This window comes from Diplotaxodon limnothrissa, linkage group LG16, assembly GCF_057381915.1.
Source record: "Diplotaxodon limnothrissa isolate DT_005_m linkage group LG16, D_limnothrissa_male_GT1.1, whole genome shotgun sequence".
Classification (NCBI taxonomy): Eukaryota; Metazoa; Chordata; class Actinopteri; order Cichliformes; family Cichlidae; genus Diplotaxodon; species Diplotaxodon limnothrissa.
The window spans coordinates 39188997-39206429 of NC_140611.1; the positions used below are offsets into that span (position 1 = coordinate 39188997).

At 41.1% G+C, this 17433-nt stretch overlaps 1 protein-coding gene across 2 annotated transcripts in view; it reads left to right on the forward strand.

Annotated features, from left to right (window-relative positions):
• lrp1bb (low density lipoprotein receptor-related protein 1Bb) overlaps positions 1-17433 on the forward strand; it is a 278492-nt gene that overhangs the window by 137281 nt on the left and 123778 nt on the right. For both annotated transcript variants that reach the window (XM_085374416.1, XM_085374417.1), the window contains exons 13-20: positions 4996-5215; positions 5863-6052; positions 7135-7257; positions 7547-7690; positions 9204-9329; positions 10492-10605; positions 14909-14989; positions 15272-15442. In XM_085374416.1, the coding sequence (XP_085230542.1) occupies positions 4996-5215; positions 5863-6052; positions 7135-7257; positions 7547-7690; positions 9204-9329; positions 10492-10605; positions 14909-14989; positions 15272-15442 (1169 nt within the window). The remainder of the gene's footprint in view (positions 1-4995; positions 5216-5862; positions 6053-7134; positions 7258-7546; positions 7691-9203; positions 9330-10491; positions 10606-14908; positions 14990-15271; positions 15443-17433) is intronic.

Genomic DNA, 17433 nt, shown 5'->3' on the forward strand with positions numbered 1-17433 from the left:
AGTGTATGTGCTGCAGAAACTGGTGACATTATATAAACCAATAAAGCAGAGAGATATAGCTGCTCTTATTAAACCATCTCTGATTTCTTTGGCTCATGCTTTTACATCAGCCCATATATGGCAGCACATATGCTGACACACCGCATGTGAGATGCTACTTTCTCGCACTAGCATGAATTCCCAAAGTTTCTTAAACTATTACTTTGCAGAAAGTGTTGGAAACAGTTTGCTTTAGCAGACATCTCCTGTGATTGATGATAACATATGAATAATTTTCATCAGCACGATTAAACTGACAGAACATCTGTTTTTCTGAAAGCCCCTTGTGCAGCCTTTAACTCACTCATCTCGTTCCAAGAACGACACCAAGCAGCTCATTAGCCACAATTAAACCATTTAATAGCTAATTCTGTGGAGTTCTCAGGGACAATCTTATAAGCATTTCTGTGCACATTCCTATAAGTTGAACTTTGCTGGCTGATTGGTAATTATCATATAGAGTTGATGCTGCAAAACCCAAATTCATTGAGTGTCTTAAGGTTCTTAGGGATTAATACTTTAAGGCTTAAATCGTATTAACACTCCCCAAATCCATTGCAGTCAGAGATTAGTTTCCAAGCCTCAAAGGACTGTTCCAAACATTTTGCTATACACAGCTGTTTCGCTGCTTTAGGGACACGCACCAAAGCAAAAACAAAACTTACTCATTCCTAGTTTAGTTTTATTTCCCCCCTTTGTTGAAAACAGTTACCAGTAGACAGTTTGCCTTTATTTTTAGCTCTCTGTCTTATTCTCGATTCCAACAATGAAACTGATTCCAGCGTTGCTATACGAGTCACGTTGCGGTGCTGCAGGAAGGAAACTGACGTTTATCTGAGGGATTATTAAAAAAAATCATGTTTGCGTTACGTGTAAAGAACAAAACGTTAAACAGCTGATATGAGAACATGGCCTTAAACTTTAAGGCTAATCAGGGTGGCGCTGAGAGTTTCAGTGCTGACAGATGTGCCACAGCAGCAGAGTTGGGGGTGGCAAATAACCGTGTCACTTTTTTTGTATAAGGATTAATAACTTTTACTCCAACCCTCCCACTGACAGCACAAATGATTAGAAGAGCTAGTTTTGGGCTTCTGAGGAAGCGTTCAGCCTGAAGCCGACAGCCCTTTGATCTCTATCTGCTCTGCTGGAAGAGTCTCTTAAGGTGAAATGGAAACAATTCTCCAACACATCTTCTGATCTTTTGCATCCTCGATGCCTTATTTTTTCCTCACTTTGCTGCTTCTAGTCTGTGTTGACACAATTAACACTAATAGTGTCGTACCTAGAAACTGAATACATTTATTCATGAAGCACACACATGGCAAAAAATATGTTACTAATCACACTTGGTCAGCTTCTTAGCGACTGCATGAGTGTGCAAACAGATGGACGACACATTTATGGACAAAACCATCATGAAGGTGTCTCGTAAGGATCCGGTCCGCCTGGGCATTAACCGGAGCAGCAGTGCTAAAAAGAGATTCCCTACTTTGCTGTTTTCATGACAGCGATGAAGGCTGGGCATTCAACTGGGCTGAGATCTAGAAACTGTGAAGGCCATGGCATATGAGTCACATCATTTTTATATTCATAAAGCTATCCAGTGACCCCTCATGCCAGAGGAGAGGAGCTGTCCTTATCATCTGAATTGAAAAGCCCCCCCCACACACACACAGCATAACAGGGCTGAGGAAGGTGCTCACTGCAGGGGTGGGTGCTTTTAGCTTTTTCTGCTTTAATTTATCACCTGTTTATAGTTTAGAGGCTTATGTAATAACGTGGCACGGTCTATACATTTTTTAGCAAACAGTACAGATTATTAGAAACTAAAAGTAATGCTGCAAATTCTAGTTTTTGTCATGTTTGCTTCTGGATAACTTGCAGATTTAAATGAAAATATGAAACGTGGACAATTCAGGTCTGTGTTTAAGTCAGCTGTAAACCGTCTTCTACTATAACGGTGAAAATGCCACGATGTCTGATTTCATGCCCGTGTTTGCCGTTCTGCATGTAGCCATATGTGTGTCTGCATGTTGAGTGGGGAGCCGGGGTGCTGTGAATAATTCATGAAATCGTAAAGATGACTTTGAGACAGTGGGAGTCTTCATTCAGCCCCATCTCTGATTCTGTTTCATCATCTCTTTGCCAAGCTCTCTATCATTGATGAGAAACAAGGGGCCACGTGGCTCAGCCAGGAATCCTCAAAGAGAAAATCTCTCGGGCACGGTTACTGGAGAAAAGACCTGTCGAATTATTGACCCAATCGTGTTTCACATACCACTGGTCCTCCGGGAGCTGTTTTCTCGACATACAGAAGCTACACTGAAGCACTTTGGTTGAAAATATGGACCGTCTGACTTTGACGTCTAGTAAAGCTTAGCTTGAGAAGCCTGAAATGTTTCTTAAGCCCCGACAACTGAAGTCCAAACACGTGTCTGATTATCTGCTTTTAAAATATGGAGAATCTAGTTTGTATCCATTTCGTCTTCATCGGGGAAAACTTCAGATTTCTGACCTGGCGGAGGCCTTCCTGATTTCTTAGGTTTTTGCATGCTTGCATGTTTTTTAATGATGATGTCACTGACTTTGTTTCTCAGCTGTTTCTTTAGACTGTGGCTGCTTTTTGAGATCCTTGGCCATACTTCACTTTATCACACAGGTTTTATTTTCCATGTGTCTAAGTTCTCAGTCATCCAGCTTGTGGTAGATCTTAAAAAAGAAGGCAACCAAAAATGTTATTGAAATGTCTTCATAAACTCTAAGAAGACATCTACTTAACAGTAGTGCCATATTTTTCGGACCATAAGGCGCATTAAGCAAAACAAAACAATCAAATAAGTCAAACTTTACTCAGCTCATTCTTCTTGCTTCCTCCACTTGTGTACCATTGATTCATTAATGCTGAATTCTCTGGCAGCGGCTCTATTCCCATGTTGTAGCAGTATATTAATGACTAACCTCGTATTGTGGATGGATTATCTCAGTTGTTCTCCTGACTGAAGTTTGGTCCGTTTACAGCATCCTGCCATGCGATTACATTTGTCCCTAACCATCAGGAACCCTCACGTTAACTTTTAGCGAAAAAAGTTAGCGTTCATCCTCCAGCTTCACTGTTTATGCTATGCTAACATAGCTGTGTAGCTAGCGGTCACGTAGCACATCATTATATACCAGCTAGCCCAACTTCAGTAACCCTACAAACGTCACTGCTGTTTAGTTTTCTGTCTTCATTTATGTTGGAAGTGATAGCAGAGCTGTACGATGTAATTTTTCAGAAATCTCTCAGTCAGAACATGCTATATCATGTTTAGGTATCATGCTATATCAAGCTAGCGAGCTAACTTCCTGCTAACTTCTAACTCAGTTACATTTAATAAATTCTGTTTTCATGGATGCCTGGATGTTAAACTTAATTGTTACACCTGGTAAAGCAGCAACGCTGATCGTTTTATTAAAGATGAAAGACTTTAGACAGTTTTTAACTCTCAGTGATGCCGCAGTGTTCGTTTGTCTTTGGGACCTGAAAGTGACAGAGTTTAGGACCCAGATTCCTCCGTGAGGCTCCTGACTACGGTAGCCATAATGCTCCTACAATCAGTGTTGCCAACTTAGCTTTTTTTTCTAAAAAAAAAGTCGCTAAAAAAAGACGTGAAAGCGCGTATCGCTTTTACTCTCAACAAGCAGCGGGTGCTGTAACGCAGTCAGTTCTTCTTTTACTCTTATGCTGTTTTGTGGATCACAAGGTTTAAAACTACTTATAAACACACACACAAAGTAACTCCACCAGAGCGCCTATTTCAGGTCACTTTTGCCGGTCCAAGCCCGGGTAAAGGAGCAGGGTTGGAATTGTGACATTAAAAAAAACAATAATTGCTAAAATAAATTTAATTTATAGTTCTAAATAAACTCTAAATGCATTTAGGACGTTTTTTACTCACTTTATGTCTCTTCCACGATGTTATTTCTCTCTCCAACAACATAGGTTACAATTAGATTAGCATGACCAATTATGCAAATTAGGCGATGACGTCATTTAGCGACTTCTTGCGACTTTTAGGACAGCCAATAGCAATTTTCTTTACTGAGGAGTTGGCAACACTGCCGACAATCCATCAAGCGGCGGCTTCGTAGCTTACCAAAGTCATACTAAAACGTTTTTGACAGATGTTTGAGCACCGTGTAGCACATAAAATCGGTTCGAGGTCAGTAAGCACAACCAGAATTCATAAATAAGGCGCAATGTTGATTTTTGAGAAAATTAAAGCATTTTAAGTGCGCCTTATTGTGCGGAAAATATGGTAGTAATCAGGGCTGGGTGTGGCAAGAAAACTCAGCTTAGCAATGACGTTTTCACTGAGAGCCAGGTTTAAAGCTTTATTTCCCTTAACAAATGAAATCTCGATTTAAACTTTGTGTTTACTCGGGTTATCTTTGTGTTAGATTAAGATTTGTTTGATCTGAAATATGCAAGTGTGACAAATAACAAAAAGAAATCAATAAAAACAGGAAGGGGATAAATACTTTTGTAATGTGTTTGTCAGTACAGTTTGTGTTCCCTATAATGTTGCCTGCATGAATCAAACTGCATGAGAAAGATTCAGTGCCGGAGCCTCCCCATGGGCACTCGGAGCAAACCTCTGAAGACACTGTGACAAGAAATAGATCATTTTGAGAGAAGCTTGCAGATGCTGTCACATCTTCTGATTGATAAGTAATCAAAGCAGGAGGCTGCTTGTAGAGGGAGCAGCGAGCAAAACCCTTTAACATCAGCGTGTCAGAAAGTAAGGGCAAAGATGAATGGGGAGCAGACGGCTGAAATGAACTGCTTAGTTTGAATATGAGGTGTGATCAGTGTCAGCGACAGCAAGTTGTGATCTACAGATGCCACCGATGCCGTGACACTGTTTGCTTTATCTCGCTGCTGGCACTGTATGTGTTCAATTCTGTGTGTGGTAGCTGGATGTACTGGACAGACTGGGAGGAAGATGAGGTCAACGACAGCATAGGGCGGATAGAAAAGGCCTGGATGGACGGATCCAACCGCCGCATTTTCGTCACCTCCAACATGCTGTGGCCCAACGGGCTGACGCTGGACCACAGCAGCAGCACGATGTACTGGTGCGACGCCTACTACGACCACATCGAGAAGATTCACCTAAATGGGACAGGAAGAATGGTATGTTACAGGCTTTCTTCTCAGGTGGTTATTAAACTGAGTTAGTCCACTTTAACAGAGTTTAACAGAGGGCCAGAAGGTGGACTTTAAATCACGATTTAAGTTCAAGATTGGGATCGTTTGTAGACCAGCTCATTCTCATTTTTTAGAATAATAGCATTTGGAAGGCAGTCGATTAATTTAGAGGCTACATTGTTGCCATGTTAAGGTTTGATCGACTGCGGATGAAAGCATCTGTCCCCTCTGGTCAGTTGTAAGGCTGTTTTCTGCACACGCTTCTTGCATTTCAGGGTTAGTGTCTACGTTTGCAGCAGTGCGACGCCTGAAACCTGCTCCTCTTCCCACAACAAGCATCCTTTCATCCCCATCCGCTCATCGACTCTACTGGCATATCACGCTAATTAATTATTTGCAAATGCTGTTTAATCAATGCCAAGATTCTAGCAAACATTATTATAAGCAGACGTTTCTGTGTGAATAAATTTGTGCAGTGAAATTGAATCACATTCATCATATACTGCCATCAAATAATCTTTAAGCCTGTATTCAAACAGCCAGACGCCCGTTTGAGATGACTGATTCCTCTGACGGTGTCTGTCTGTCGCTCTGACCTCGTGACCCTACTGACTGTTTGCTTCATGTTGCAGGTGGTGTACAGCGGGAAAGAACTAAACCATCCGTTCGGAATCTCTCATTACCGCAATTTCATCTTTTGGACCGAGTACATGAACGCTTCGGTGTTCCAGCTGGACTTGACCAACGGCGATATCACTCTGTTGCGGAGCGAGAGGCCGCCGCTGTTCGGCCTGCGTGTCTACGATGCGCAGAGTCAGCAAGGTTGGCTGCTTTCTCTTCATTTAGTCGTCATCCCGCCCTGACACAGAAAGTGGCTGTTTTGCACTGGAAATAGAACCTCCCCCTCCTGTGAATTCAGACATTTATAGCTCCTATAGCACTTTCCTTAATGGAGAGCACTTTATAAGATATATACACCAGAAAGTTGCGTATATGCCTATTGCTCTCAAATTTCACGGTATAAACCGGCACATTGATCAGCAGTGACAGTAGCTTTCAAATCACTTTGGGCTCCACTTTATGAAGTTAAATAAGATGACCAAGGTTTGGATGTCTTTGCTCTCTGCTGTAACAAATGATGATGGATTCCCGCTGTTAGCATGCTGAAAAGCAGAGATAGCAGAGGCATGGAACATGTCAGCAGAGAGCTTCGCTGGCCTCACAGGACGTCTTGCTTTTTGCTTCACATTAGGTCAATGCTGTTGTGTTGCTCTGAATGCAGAGGCCGTTGCAGTTAAAAGTCACTGTACTCTAAAAACTCTCACTTGGACATTAAAGTGGCTGCTATATGCACAGCCTCGTTCACGCCATGCAGAGACGTTTCTCTTTTGTTCATGCCACTGAATAGATTAATTGGCTGTCCGGTACTCTGAGTATTACTGATTGGCTCTTACAAAACCCAAAGCTTTATCTCATTGGCTCAGGCACTGCCTTTGGGTTCTGTGTTAAATGAAAGTGACAAAGGTGTCTCATGCCTTAACTTGATATGTGACTTTTTTCGATTGGAGAATGTCAGCTTTGTCCCGAAAGACAAATTATTCCTCCGAGAATGATAAAAATGTCAAATGTCTTTCACCCACACCGTTCCCAATAATTCACCTGACGTATGCTTATAGATCTCGCGGCATACACCTGGCATGTCTCTCTATGTGGGGGGAAAAGCTTTTGTACCAATGAAATGATTTATTTTGCTGCATTTAAAGGGTTTCCAGAAACTCTGATCTTTATTTCACAGATGGGAAAAAAAGGGGAAAACCAGGATAATACGGAGCTTAAAGTCAGCTTAGAAAATGTCGCTTTAAATGAGCAAGACACCATGCTGTGTTTGGGTTCTGTTTCTCCAGGTGACAACGCATGTAGTGTGAATTATGGGGGCTGTACTACCCTCTGCCTCGCCATCCCAGGAGGGAGAGTGTGTGCCTGCGCTGACAACCAGGTTCTGGAGAAGAACAATGTCACCTGTGCAGGTAGGAGGACGTAATGAATCAGACGAGCCCTAAGATCAGGTTGTCCCAGTGTAGTGTAATCCTGCCGCGTCCTGTGGGACAGGCTTCTTTTCAAATCTGCTAATAAACAAGTAAATACAGCTGAGGGAGGATCCCAGTGGGTTCCCACGCATGTACACATGAGGTTATGAAACATTAACACATTGTGCATGCTCGTTATTCGTTTTATATGCCAATATTTTCCCCTTAACACGTATTTCTTAGAAGGTGCGGGGCTAAAATGGCGTTTTCTCACTTGTGTCTCTCTCAGAAGCTTCCAGCAGTAGTTTAGAGCCACAGCGATGCAAAAGTGATGAGTTCCAGTGCCGTAATCAGCGGTGCATTCGGGCCTTGTGGAAGTGTGACGGAGATGATGACTGTCTGGATGGGAGTGACGAGGAGATCCAGAGCTGCTGTGAGGATCTCGGAATTAGTCTGCAGGCAACACACTGCACGCTAGCATGAAAAATGCACTGTCTGAACAGACACTGTACACAGTGATGCGGCCAAGCAAGCAAAGCCTCAGCTTTTCAGGGCTAATTCCCTCTGGCTGTCAGCTGCTGTGTTCTTAAATGTCACTGAAGTCGGGGTGTAAAGTGCTCCCCCTCCTCCACTTTCTACGTGCGTCCTTCTACAAATCAGTCGTGTAAACTCGATGTTAGATGGTTAAACATGGACTTTATTCTTTTTATTATTATTGTGTTTCAGATGGCAGCAGCACATCTTAAATACAGACCAGCCCTCCACTCTGTGTTAGCCATGAACTTTGCAATGGGTAGAGTTACAGCATGCAGAGAAACACTCATTTCTTTAGTATGATTAATGAGCGGTGAGGCTTAATGAGTTAGAATTATCAAAGTTAATGTTAAATATTAGCACTGATTTTTTTCTCTTTTTCATGATAAAGTCGCCTCAAATAAAACAAAAATCAGGCACTAAAACCAAAACCAACCACAAATACACTTGAGACCACTAAAGATGATATAGAGACTCCATTACTCTCAATTAAAGGACGAACCACCGAGGAGAAACATAAATGAGATTCCTCACACTCTGAAACATTATTACTCCTTTTATGGTTTTTAGTGCGGCTTGTTGTTGTATCAGTATGAAATTAGTTACATTGTGACCTTAATTAAGTCTCAGTGAAAAGCTGCAGATATACTGTATAAACAGGAAAGAGGTCCGATATTAAATAATATTGAAACTGAGACTCTGTGACTGTGAAACACTCGGATACGTCCCAAGCCGGTCATAAAGATGGCAGCCACATCTATTATGTTCTAAAATAAAGCCGATTACAATCTGCTCGTTCCTTCTCTGAATTCAAATGTTTTTGGCCAGCCGTGTCTGTTAGTGTAGCTCCGCTGCTCTGCTGTTTGACAGCTGGACTTGACTTAATATTTATACTTTGTGAACTTAAATAATATGAAACCATATGAAACCAAAACTACAAAGAAAGCTGCAGTGCTGATGAGGTTTGTCTTACTTTAAAGTTTTCTCACATTGATCAAATGTGAGTAAACAGCTTGTGAAGCACACGCTACCTGACAAAATGACGATCATGGATATTTTTGACTGGCACAGTACGGTCTCAGGTTTGGTTGGCGTGCGTCAGATAATTATGACCTTGGCTTTTGCAGTTCCCTCCCCTCCAGCTTTATTAAAGACCAAATAACACAATAAAACCTCACAGGTCGACAGTTCAGCACCTTTTGAACCCAGACTGCTCTGAAGGCAGGTCACGTCAGCGCTGAGTGACTTCGTGACAGTTCTTGAGTGGGTGCTGTCTGCAGTTTAGATTCTGCAACACTACAACACTAACATGTTACAACATGCAGTATTTGTCAGATACATTTTTTCATTCTTGTGTTCGTTCATTTGATTTTATTGACTGATCTGCTTTTTGTGCGGTGAACTCTTTGCAGACAACCACACTTGTCCCCTCAATCAGTTCAAATGCAGCAACAATCGCTGCATCCCCAAACGATGGCTCTGCGATGGGACAAACGACTGCGGCAACAACGAGGACGAGTCCAACAACACCTGCTCAGGTACGCACGGGCTGCTTTCACGTCGGGTTTAGATTTGGGGAGTTTTGGATGTCAGTCGTGTGCCATCTGTCAGCGCTGCTCGTCTGTGCTCGCTGGCTCATTTTCAGTCGTTTCACATTTTATCAAATATGATTAATTCTATGAATAAACGCTGATGTGAAACCGGTGATTTCAGGAAAACGTAGCGTGGTTACAGGTGCTTCTCCGATCAGTTTTGAGGACCGTTCAGCTATGTAAACTGCTGTCAGACTCCACAACAAAGACTTTAACTGAACAAACACACACATCCACACATGTGCAATAACACTAAGTGCAATAATCTTTTCTGGCATCGTTGTATTTTTACTCAGTTGTATATAGCATTCGTATTCTATTTTTATCTTATTGTATATTTTTATTCTATTTTATTCTACTGTATATAGTATATTATTTTATTCTATTCTGTACAGCTGTGTACTGTATTTATTCTTATTGTATTCTAATTTTTGCGTCATAACTTTTGCACTGTCCACTTCCTGCTGTGACAAAACAAATTTCCCACGTGTGGGACTAATAAAGGTTATCTTATCTTATCTTATCTTAAACTTCTCATCTGCACAGTAGGCCATGAAACATTTGTCTCTGACGTCTTTTGATAAAAATGTTCTCACTTCAGATGTGCTTTATTCTCTAAGACTTGAACACTGGTGTCAGGTGCTGTCAAGGCAGCCGTCACTGTAATATTTTGAGGCTGTGAAGGAGCGGCGGTACTGTGCAATCAATCTCATTGTTTAAGGGCGTTCTAGTATCAAAGACTTGGAGCATCTACGAGGACACTTACAGCATATCGTATTAGTCGTACTTCTCCGGAGCTTTTTATCCTCAGAGGATCGATCGATGAGCATTAGCCAGAAGATGACGAATGTTCCCCCGTCGGTGGATTGACACGCGTATCCCACATCAGCTGCTGTCACGAGTGTGACCACCAGCACGTAACTGACGGCCCATCAGCAACAGCGCGTTTTCCACGCCCGTCTTCAACCGCACGATTGCGTGATAAAGGGTTTGCGCCGGCCTTACATTGACATTTGGGTGATCTAGTGACCATTAGAGTTGTTGTGCAGCCGCTACACTGACTTATGCAGGTGCGATTGAATTAAGTGGCCTCTTTCTTCTTCCTCAGCCCAGCCCTGTCAGGCAGAGCAGTTCTCCTGCCAGAACGGACGATGTATACCTCGCAGTTGGAGCTGTGATCGGGAGGACGACTGTGGGGATAAGTCTGATGAAATATCATGCGGTGAGTCACGCGTGCTTTTCCCCAGACGTCACTCAAACGTCACTCTGTGTGTGACCGAGTACGTTTGTCTTGGCTCTGTTTGATTAACAGCAACATGATGATTTCATTAAACACAAGTAAAATCATTTGGGGTCATTTTCTGTTACTTCTCACATTTAATATTAGTGAGATGTTTTAACTCTACCCTTTCAGGGTAAATTTAATATGCTGAAATTTCAAAAATCTCTTTACAAATGTCAAATGTATACGATGCAGTTCCCACTTGGAGCTAAAAATATGTGCTAAGCTGTTCTCACTTCATAATATGATACAAGTTCTGCTGTTTTCACATTACTCTTTAATAGCACAGCATAGGGGAAATAAAAAAACACACAAGTACTTTTAAAAATATAATAAATTAATAAAATGTTGTTTTCTTTTTACAACAAAACAGCTCAGCTAGTGCGACAGGTATGAAAGAGATTTATGTAAAACAAATCAAACCAAAGCTAACAGACCTATGCAGCGTCTGTGCTGCTATACCTACACGGCTAGTGCAGTGTGGATGTTTGTACTGCTGCCTGTGGAGCTGCTGGAGGTTCAAAGACAAAGGAAGACTGATGCAGGGTGGATAGCAGGAAGCACAGGTGAACAATGTCAGCCAGCTGCCTGCGGAGGTAAAGGATTTTGTTTTAGTCAGTGGCTCCGGCCGGTCGGTGGTCCCTCGTTCGATCCCTTTAGTGTGGCTGCTTCCCAAAAGTAGCAGCTTAATGTCCAGGAGAGTTAAGGAGAGTAGAGAGATTTTGATCTGCTGGACAGTTTTAATGCAGTTTGAAAACATGAAGGTAGAAGAAGCTCAGAAGACATTTAACAACTGCAAAATTCTTGTGCATTTTTGTGACGTTTTAGAAAGGCGCTGCTTCATTCAGTGGACAGAGAGACTCAGTTATTGATGCTGTGTTCTCTGGACCAAGACCTAGACATGTCCTCACAAATGGCAGCAGCTTCGGTGGGTGGTGCTGGGTACAGTAGCTCACTGTTCTGTAGTCATGTCTCAGTGGTATTATACAATCTGTCAGCTTCACTTAGGGAAAGTTGTACTCTGTGTTCTGGGCTAATCCTAGAAGGCATAATAAAAATACATGGCATGCCATTATGACCCGAGCGCTTTGAGCTCTTTGAAGATGTATTTAACCTTTTATTGAAGCAGGGGAAAGGATGTCTGCAGCTACAAATTTCATACGTTTTCATCAGCGATGCTGAATTGGAAGCATACGTTTAAAAGGAGGTTTTAAGACTCGCTTTAATCACTATTTGTATGAAATCAGCCTTTAACAGTGATCGATGTTTGCCAAATGCTGCAGCGTGCTGTATCGCCTCAGCCTCCCTTTGTGTGTCCTAAGCCGCTTCAATATGCAGTCACAAACAGCCGGGTTGTAAGCAGTAATTAAAGTTCATGCTCGGCTTCATTCAATCATAATCAAGCTGTGCAGCAAAACATATTCTCTCCCGTACTGCTGTCTGAGCTTCCTCAGGCATTACTTCTCTGCAGGCGCTGCTCTGTGCAGCTCTGGCAGCTCACTTAGCTTCAGTGGAGCTACTGTGGGTTTAGGAACACCTGAAGCTCAGTGGTGGCCGCCTTAGAGATTGATACTAATTTGGATTTTGTTTGTCAGTAGTTTAGTAGTTGTCATACACCGTCTTCTACTGGGCGCTCGGTTCGCTCGCAGCTCTGTTCGCCGGCATTATTTATGGATGCCGGTGTTTTATTTTTAACAACGCTCACTGTTTACTCGAAACCTTCATTATTTATGTATGTCTCGTCTTCATTTTTAACGAATGTTAAATTCCAGCCAGACATGTGCCGTCGCTGAAACCTGACATTTTTGAGGAAAGCATCCTGTAGGACAGAAATATTATCTGTCTCCTCTGCAGCGCCTAAAAGTATTTCAGTCAACAAATCATTTCAAATATAGGCCTGTGTTTTATACTCAAGTCAATAAAGCTTCAGGCATCCAGGAATCATATCTCCGAGTCAGAAACACGGCTGGTGTCTGATGGGAATGAAAACGTTAACCTGACATTGTCACAATGTCACCTGCACACAGAGTCCACCGGACACTGTTTGATTATTCAGTCTTTTTCTAATTGTATCGTCATGAAATGTAATGTTGAACCGAGACGGAGCTCCTGGGTTTTTGCTGTTTCTCTGACTGCTGGTACAGTCTGACCTGGGACGTCCACTCCTGGAGGGACTGTGTTAACACCAGAGATGGGCAGTAACGCGTTACTGTAATCTGATTACTTTTTTCAAGTAACGAGTAAAGTAAGGGATTACTATTGCAAAAACGGTAATTAGATTACCGTTACTTTCCCGTAGGAACGCTGCGTTACTGCGTTACTAAAACCGTGATTTTTTTGCGAGTGTCTCATGACAGTGACGTAAGCGAGTGCGACGTTCGTGACAACAGCTGTGTGCAGATCAACAATGGATCATATATCTAGTGCAGAGAGAGTATGAGCGTGCAGCGTTTAAAGCGTGGAAGTACTGACCTTACTTTGAGTTTGATTCCATAAAAAGTGACAAAAACATTAGTGTCCGCTGTGCGTGGGAAGAAAACTTCTTTTTACAGCGAAAAAACCCCTAAACTTCCAACAAGCACCGAGTAGCTACGACGTGATGGGAAACTCACAGAGAAACTCGCGGATTCTTCCACTGACCGCGGCACACCTGCACCAGGGTAAACCTCCGCCTACCCCACTCCTGCTTTACAGGTGAAAATAGAGCAACAGGACCGCTGAGTCTTTGACTTTATTTATTTTCTGCTGTGTTTTACTTGCATCTATTTGAAAGACTGAGTGTAAACACAAAAAATATTTTATTTTATGTGCTGGAATGTGCAGAAAATAGCTTTAAATGTTAAACTAATTTCTTCCAGTCAGAATGTTGCAGATAATTTAATGTTTGCTTGATGCATAAAGTTAAAAGATTAAAACTAATAAAACAAGTTTTAAAAAGAGACTTTTCCATTTGATTACATTTTGTATGATGGATTATGCAGAAAAAGTAGAATTGGGCTGAAAGATCCATCGCTTTATCACCTCTTCAGGGTGTAAATCGTGTTTTTAAAAAGTAACTAAGTAACTAAGTAATTAATTACTTTTGAAAATAAGTAATCTGTAAAGTAACGGGATTACTTTTTTGGGGAAGTAATCAGTAATTAGTTACTGATTATGTTTTTCAAGTAACTTGACCAACACTGGTTAACACTAGCATGAATGCTTTTATATTAGTTCATCAGGTGAATGTGATGTTGTTACCCTCTTGATCGAAGCAGTAAGAGTGTAAGTGTGTCATCAGCAGAAGAATCAGAAGGATGCTGGAATCATTCTTGATTCAAACATTATGTTCCTTTCCTAACATCACTTTAATCAGACAACTTTTTTCTGTTCTGTCAGATAATGCACTTTGTCACTGTGTGAAAGGGGTAAAAAACTAAAATGATGAAACGGCTAACCCAAGAGTCCCAAATGAACCCAAATGGGAATCTCTGGAAGGTCGCTGAGGTTAAAGCTATTACTAAAAAATCCCTACGGTTACGGATCTGTGGTGGAGACGGAAGATTAAACCTGAGCGTTGACCTGCAGTCACGAATGTGAGCTGTCAGCAGATATATTTAAACTACAGCTTATCAATGTTAGTATCATTTAAAGTTATTCTTTAAGTCGGCTCCAGACTATCAGTGCATGTATGGAAAGACGTATAACAGTAATTAATATTTTTAATATTTTCAGTTTTATGGTCATGGACACCTTTTAACAAACCTTCATATAAGAATTAACATGATAGTAACATTTATATTGAAGATGTTTCACCATGACTGAAATATCTCAGGACTAATGAATGAGTTTCCCTGCGATGTGTGCATCCATAAAGTGAGAAATATGATTTTAATCATTCTTGTTTTCCTGTTTTTCTTCCTCTAACTGAAACGTGCAGCTGCCTATAAAAACCTTTTTAGTTTATAGATTATTTTCATTATTCGACAGATTTATGAGACACAAGTCTTTCACTCACACTGTCGTCTTTGATTCCATACAGTGTGTTTGTTATTTTTTACATATAAAAATGTAATAGGATTATTTTTAAAAATTATTGGTATTGTTTTTGTTTTATTTTATATCATTTTCAGAGTCTAGGTCAGTGTTGAGTTTAGGACACAAACCTGATGTTTGCTATCACATTTTACAAGCACAGCTGATTGTTTGTGGCTTCGTGAAGCAAATATTTCTTTAATTTGAACTTATGTTTGTTTATGTGCAGTTTTCCCCACCTGTGAGCCCGTCACCCAGTTCAGCTGCTCCAGTGGACGATGCATCAGTGTGGAGTGGCACTGCGATTCAGGTGAAAGCATAAACTGGCTCTAACCTTGGCCAGTGGTAACTTTATTGTCCCCAGTGGGAAATTGGTTTGCAGTCTCTTCACACAGAGAGAGAAAAACAAACAAACAAACAAACAAACACACACAAAGCCCAGAGAAAACAGCCCAAGTTTTTCATCAAAAAAGTGCATTGTGCAACGGCAACAGCCCTCATGGTTTAGTGTTATAACCAGGATTACATATACCTTACACCCACCAGCGTTCATAACAATAATCTGTCACTGAACTTTTGTGCATGTGTGCAGATGACGACTGTGGAGACGGCAGCGATGAAGTGGGCTGCATCCAGTCTTGCTCCAATACCCACTTCCAGTGCTCCAATGGTCGCTGTATCCCCGACCACTGGGCCTGTGACGGCGACAACGACTGCGGTGACCTCAGCGACGAGACCTTAACCTGCAGAGGTGGACCTGCATGTAAGCGATGTCTGCGCAGCGTGTTAAAATGCTGATGAACAGGTTTTGAAATGACCGACACATCCTGTCTTCCATTTGTTCAAACAGCTAGTGTTAACCTGTTTATTTATAATACACCGTCATAGATTAAATCATCACACACGAGCTGCCTGTGCCACCTTCACGAGCGCTGATTTATATTTATTTGAGTGTGCAAATGATTTTAGTTGCAATTCGAATCAGCATTTAAATGTAGGTGTTGTAATTACAAGTTTAACAGCTAATCAGCTCGAGTCCACTAACTCTGTGTTCACACTGCTGTGTGACTAAATCTTATCTGCTCTGTGTGCGCAGGAATTTTACCATCAGGACTTGAATCGTTTAATCTAATTATCACACAAACCTTATGTAAGCTCCTAGAAAACTCACAGCTCGCTTGCTTGTCACTAGAATGTGTGCACCATTCATCAAACCATTTCCTGATGGGAGCTGCAGACGTCTCCTCCCCCTGTGTCTAATTCTGCCCCAGAGGCTTGAATTTGTCTCCGCTGTGCTTCTACTGTTAAATAGTTTTCTGTTTTTTCATTTAAGCATTAAGCCATCACATCCAAATCAACACACACGGAATATACAATAAGGTGAGCTTGAACCAGTGAGTCAGACACTATGTCTGACTATGGGTCAGCTGCTCAACAGAAGGTTGGTAGTTTGATCCCCGGGTCCTCCGGTGAACACGGTCGTGTATCGTTGGGCGAGTTTTGCTTACCCACCCAACCATTCTTAAAACACAGGCTGTGCACGCCACAATTACACACACACACACACACACACTCGTTTTTTTTTTGGTAATTTATTTCAACATGTGAACAATTTACAAGTACATTTAGAAAAGAAAATAAGAAAGAAAAAAAATACTATACAAATTACATACAAAAAAACGTTCTGATTAATTTACATGTTGAAAGGGAAGAAGTAAACACTTATTTAAATTATTGCCATAAATTATCAGTTAATATTTAGTTGCTTCCTTACTGATATCATTTGTAATAAAAATAGTGAACAGATTTCTGATATACTATATCCTGTAATATCACATCATGAATTTTTACATGACATTCACTTAATTTAAATATTTTCCTTTTCTTTAGAGTTCGAGAAGATCATACTTTTATAACTCTTTTTGAACAGTTTTATGTTTGGACATTGCTTTAATTCCATATTCAGACTGTTCCACAGTTTCACTCCATGCACAGAAACACAAAAGCTTTTTCTTGTAGTGCGAACCTTCGTTGTTTTGAAGTTACAAAAACCCCTTAAATTATAACTTCCTTCTTTCAAAACAAACATACTCTGAATATTTCCTGGCAGTTCTTTATTTTTTGCTTTGAATAGAATTTGTGCTGTTTGGAATTTCACTCGATCGTCAATTTTTCAATATTTCAGTGCAAAAATAGTGAGTTTGTACGTTCCTGTAACCTGCACTGTGGATGATTCGAACTGCTTTTTTTGAAGAGTAAAAAGTGAATGTAATGTTTTATAGTTGTTGCCCCAGACCTCTGCACAATAGCTTAAGTATGGTGAAACCAGTGAACAGTAGAATATGAAGTGATGTTTGTCTAACACCTGCTTTGCCTTGTTTAGTGTTGCAATGCTTCGTGATACTTTGGAATGAATATCTCTTACGTGAGCTCTCAGTTGAGTTTTTCATCTGTTATTACCCCCAGAAATTTATTTTCACTGACTCTTTCAATATCAGCACCATTTATTTGAATCTTTGCGTTTGTATTTAAACCACTATTTCCAAATAACATAAGTTTAGATTTTCATATCTTAGTGAGGACCTCTCACTGACATATGCTTTCCCTGTCCCCTTACTCTAACCATGAAGAGTGGATGTGTAACCCTGACCCTCAGCCTAACCCTAACCAGCCAACAGGGGACAAAGAAATTACACAAAATTCCTAACAAGCAAAACGGGACAAAAACTAACGAACAAAAAAGACCAGGCTCAT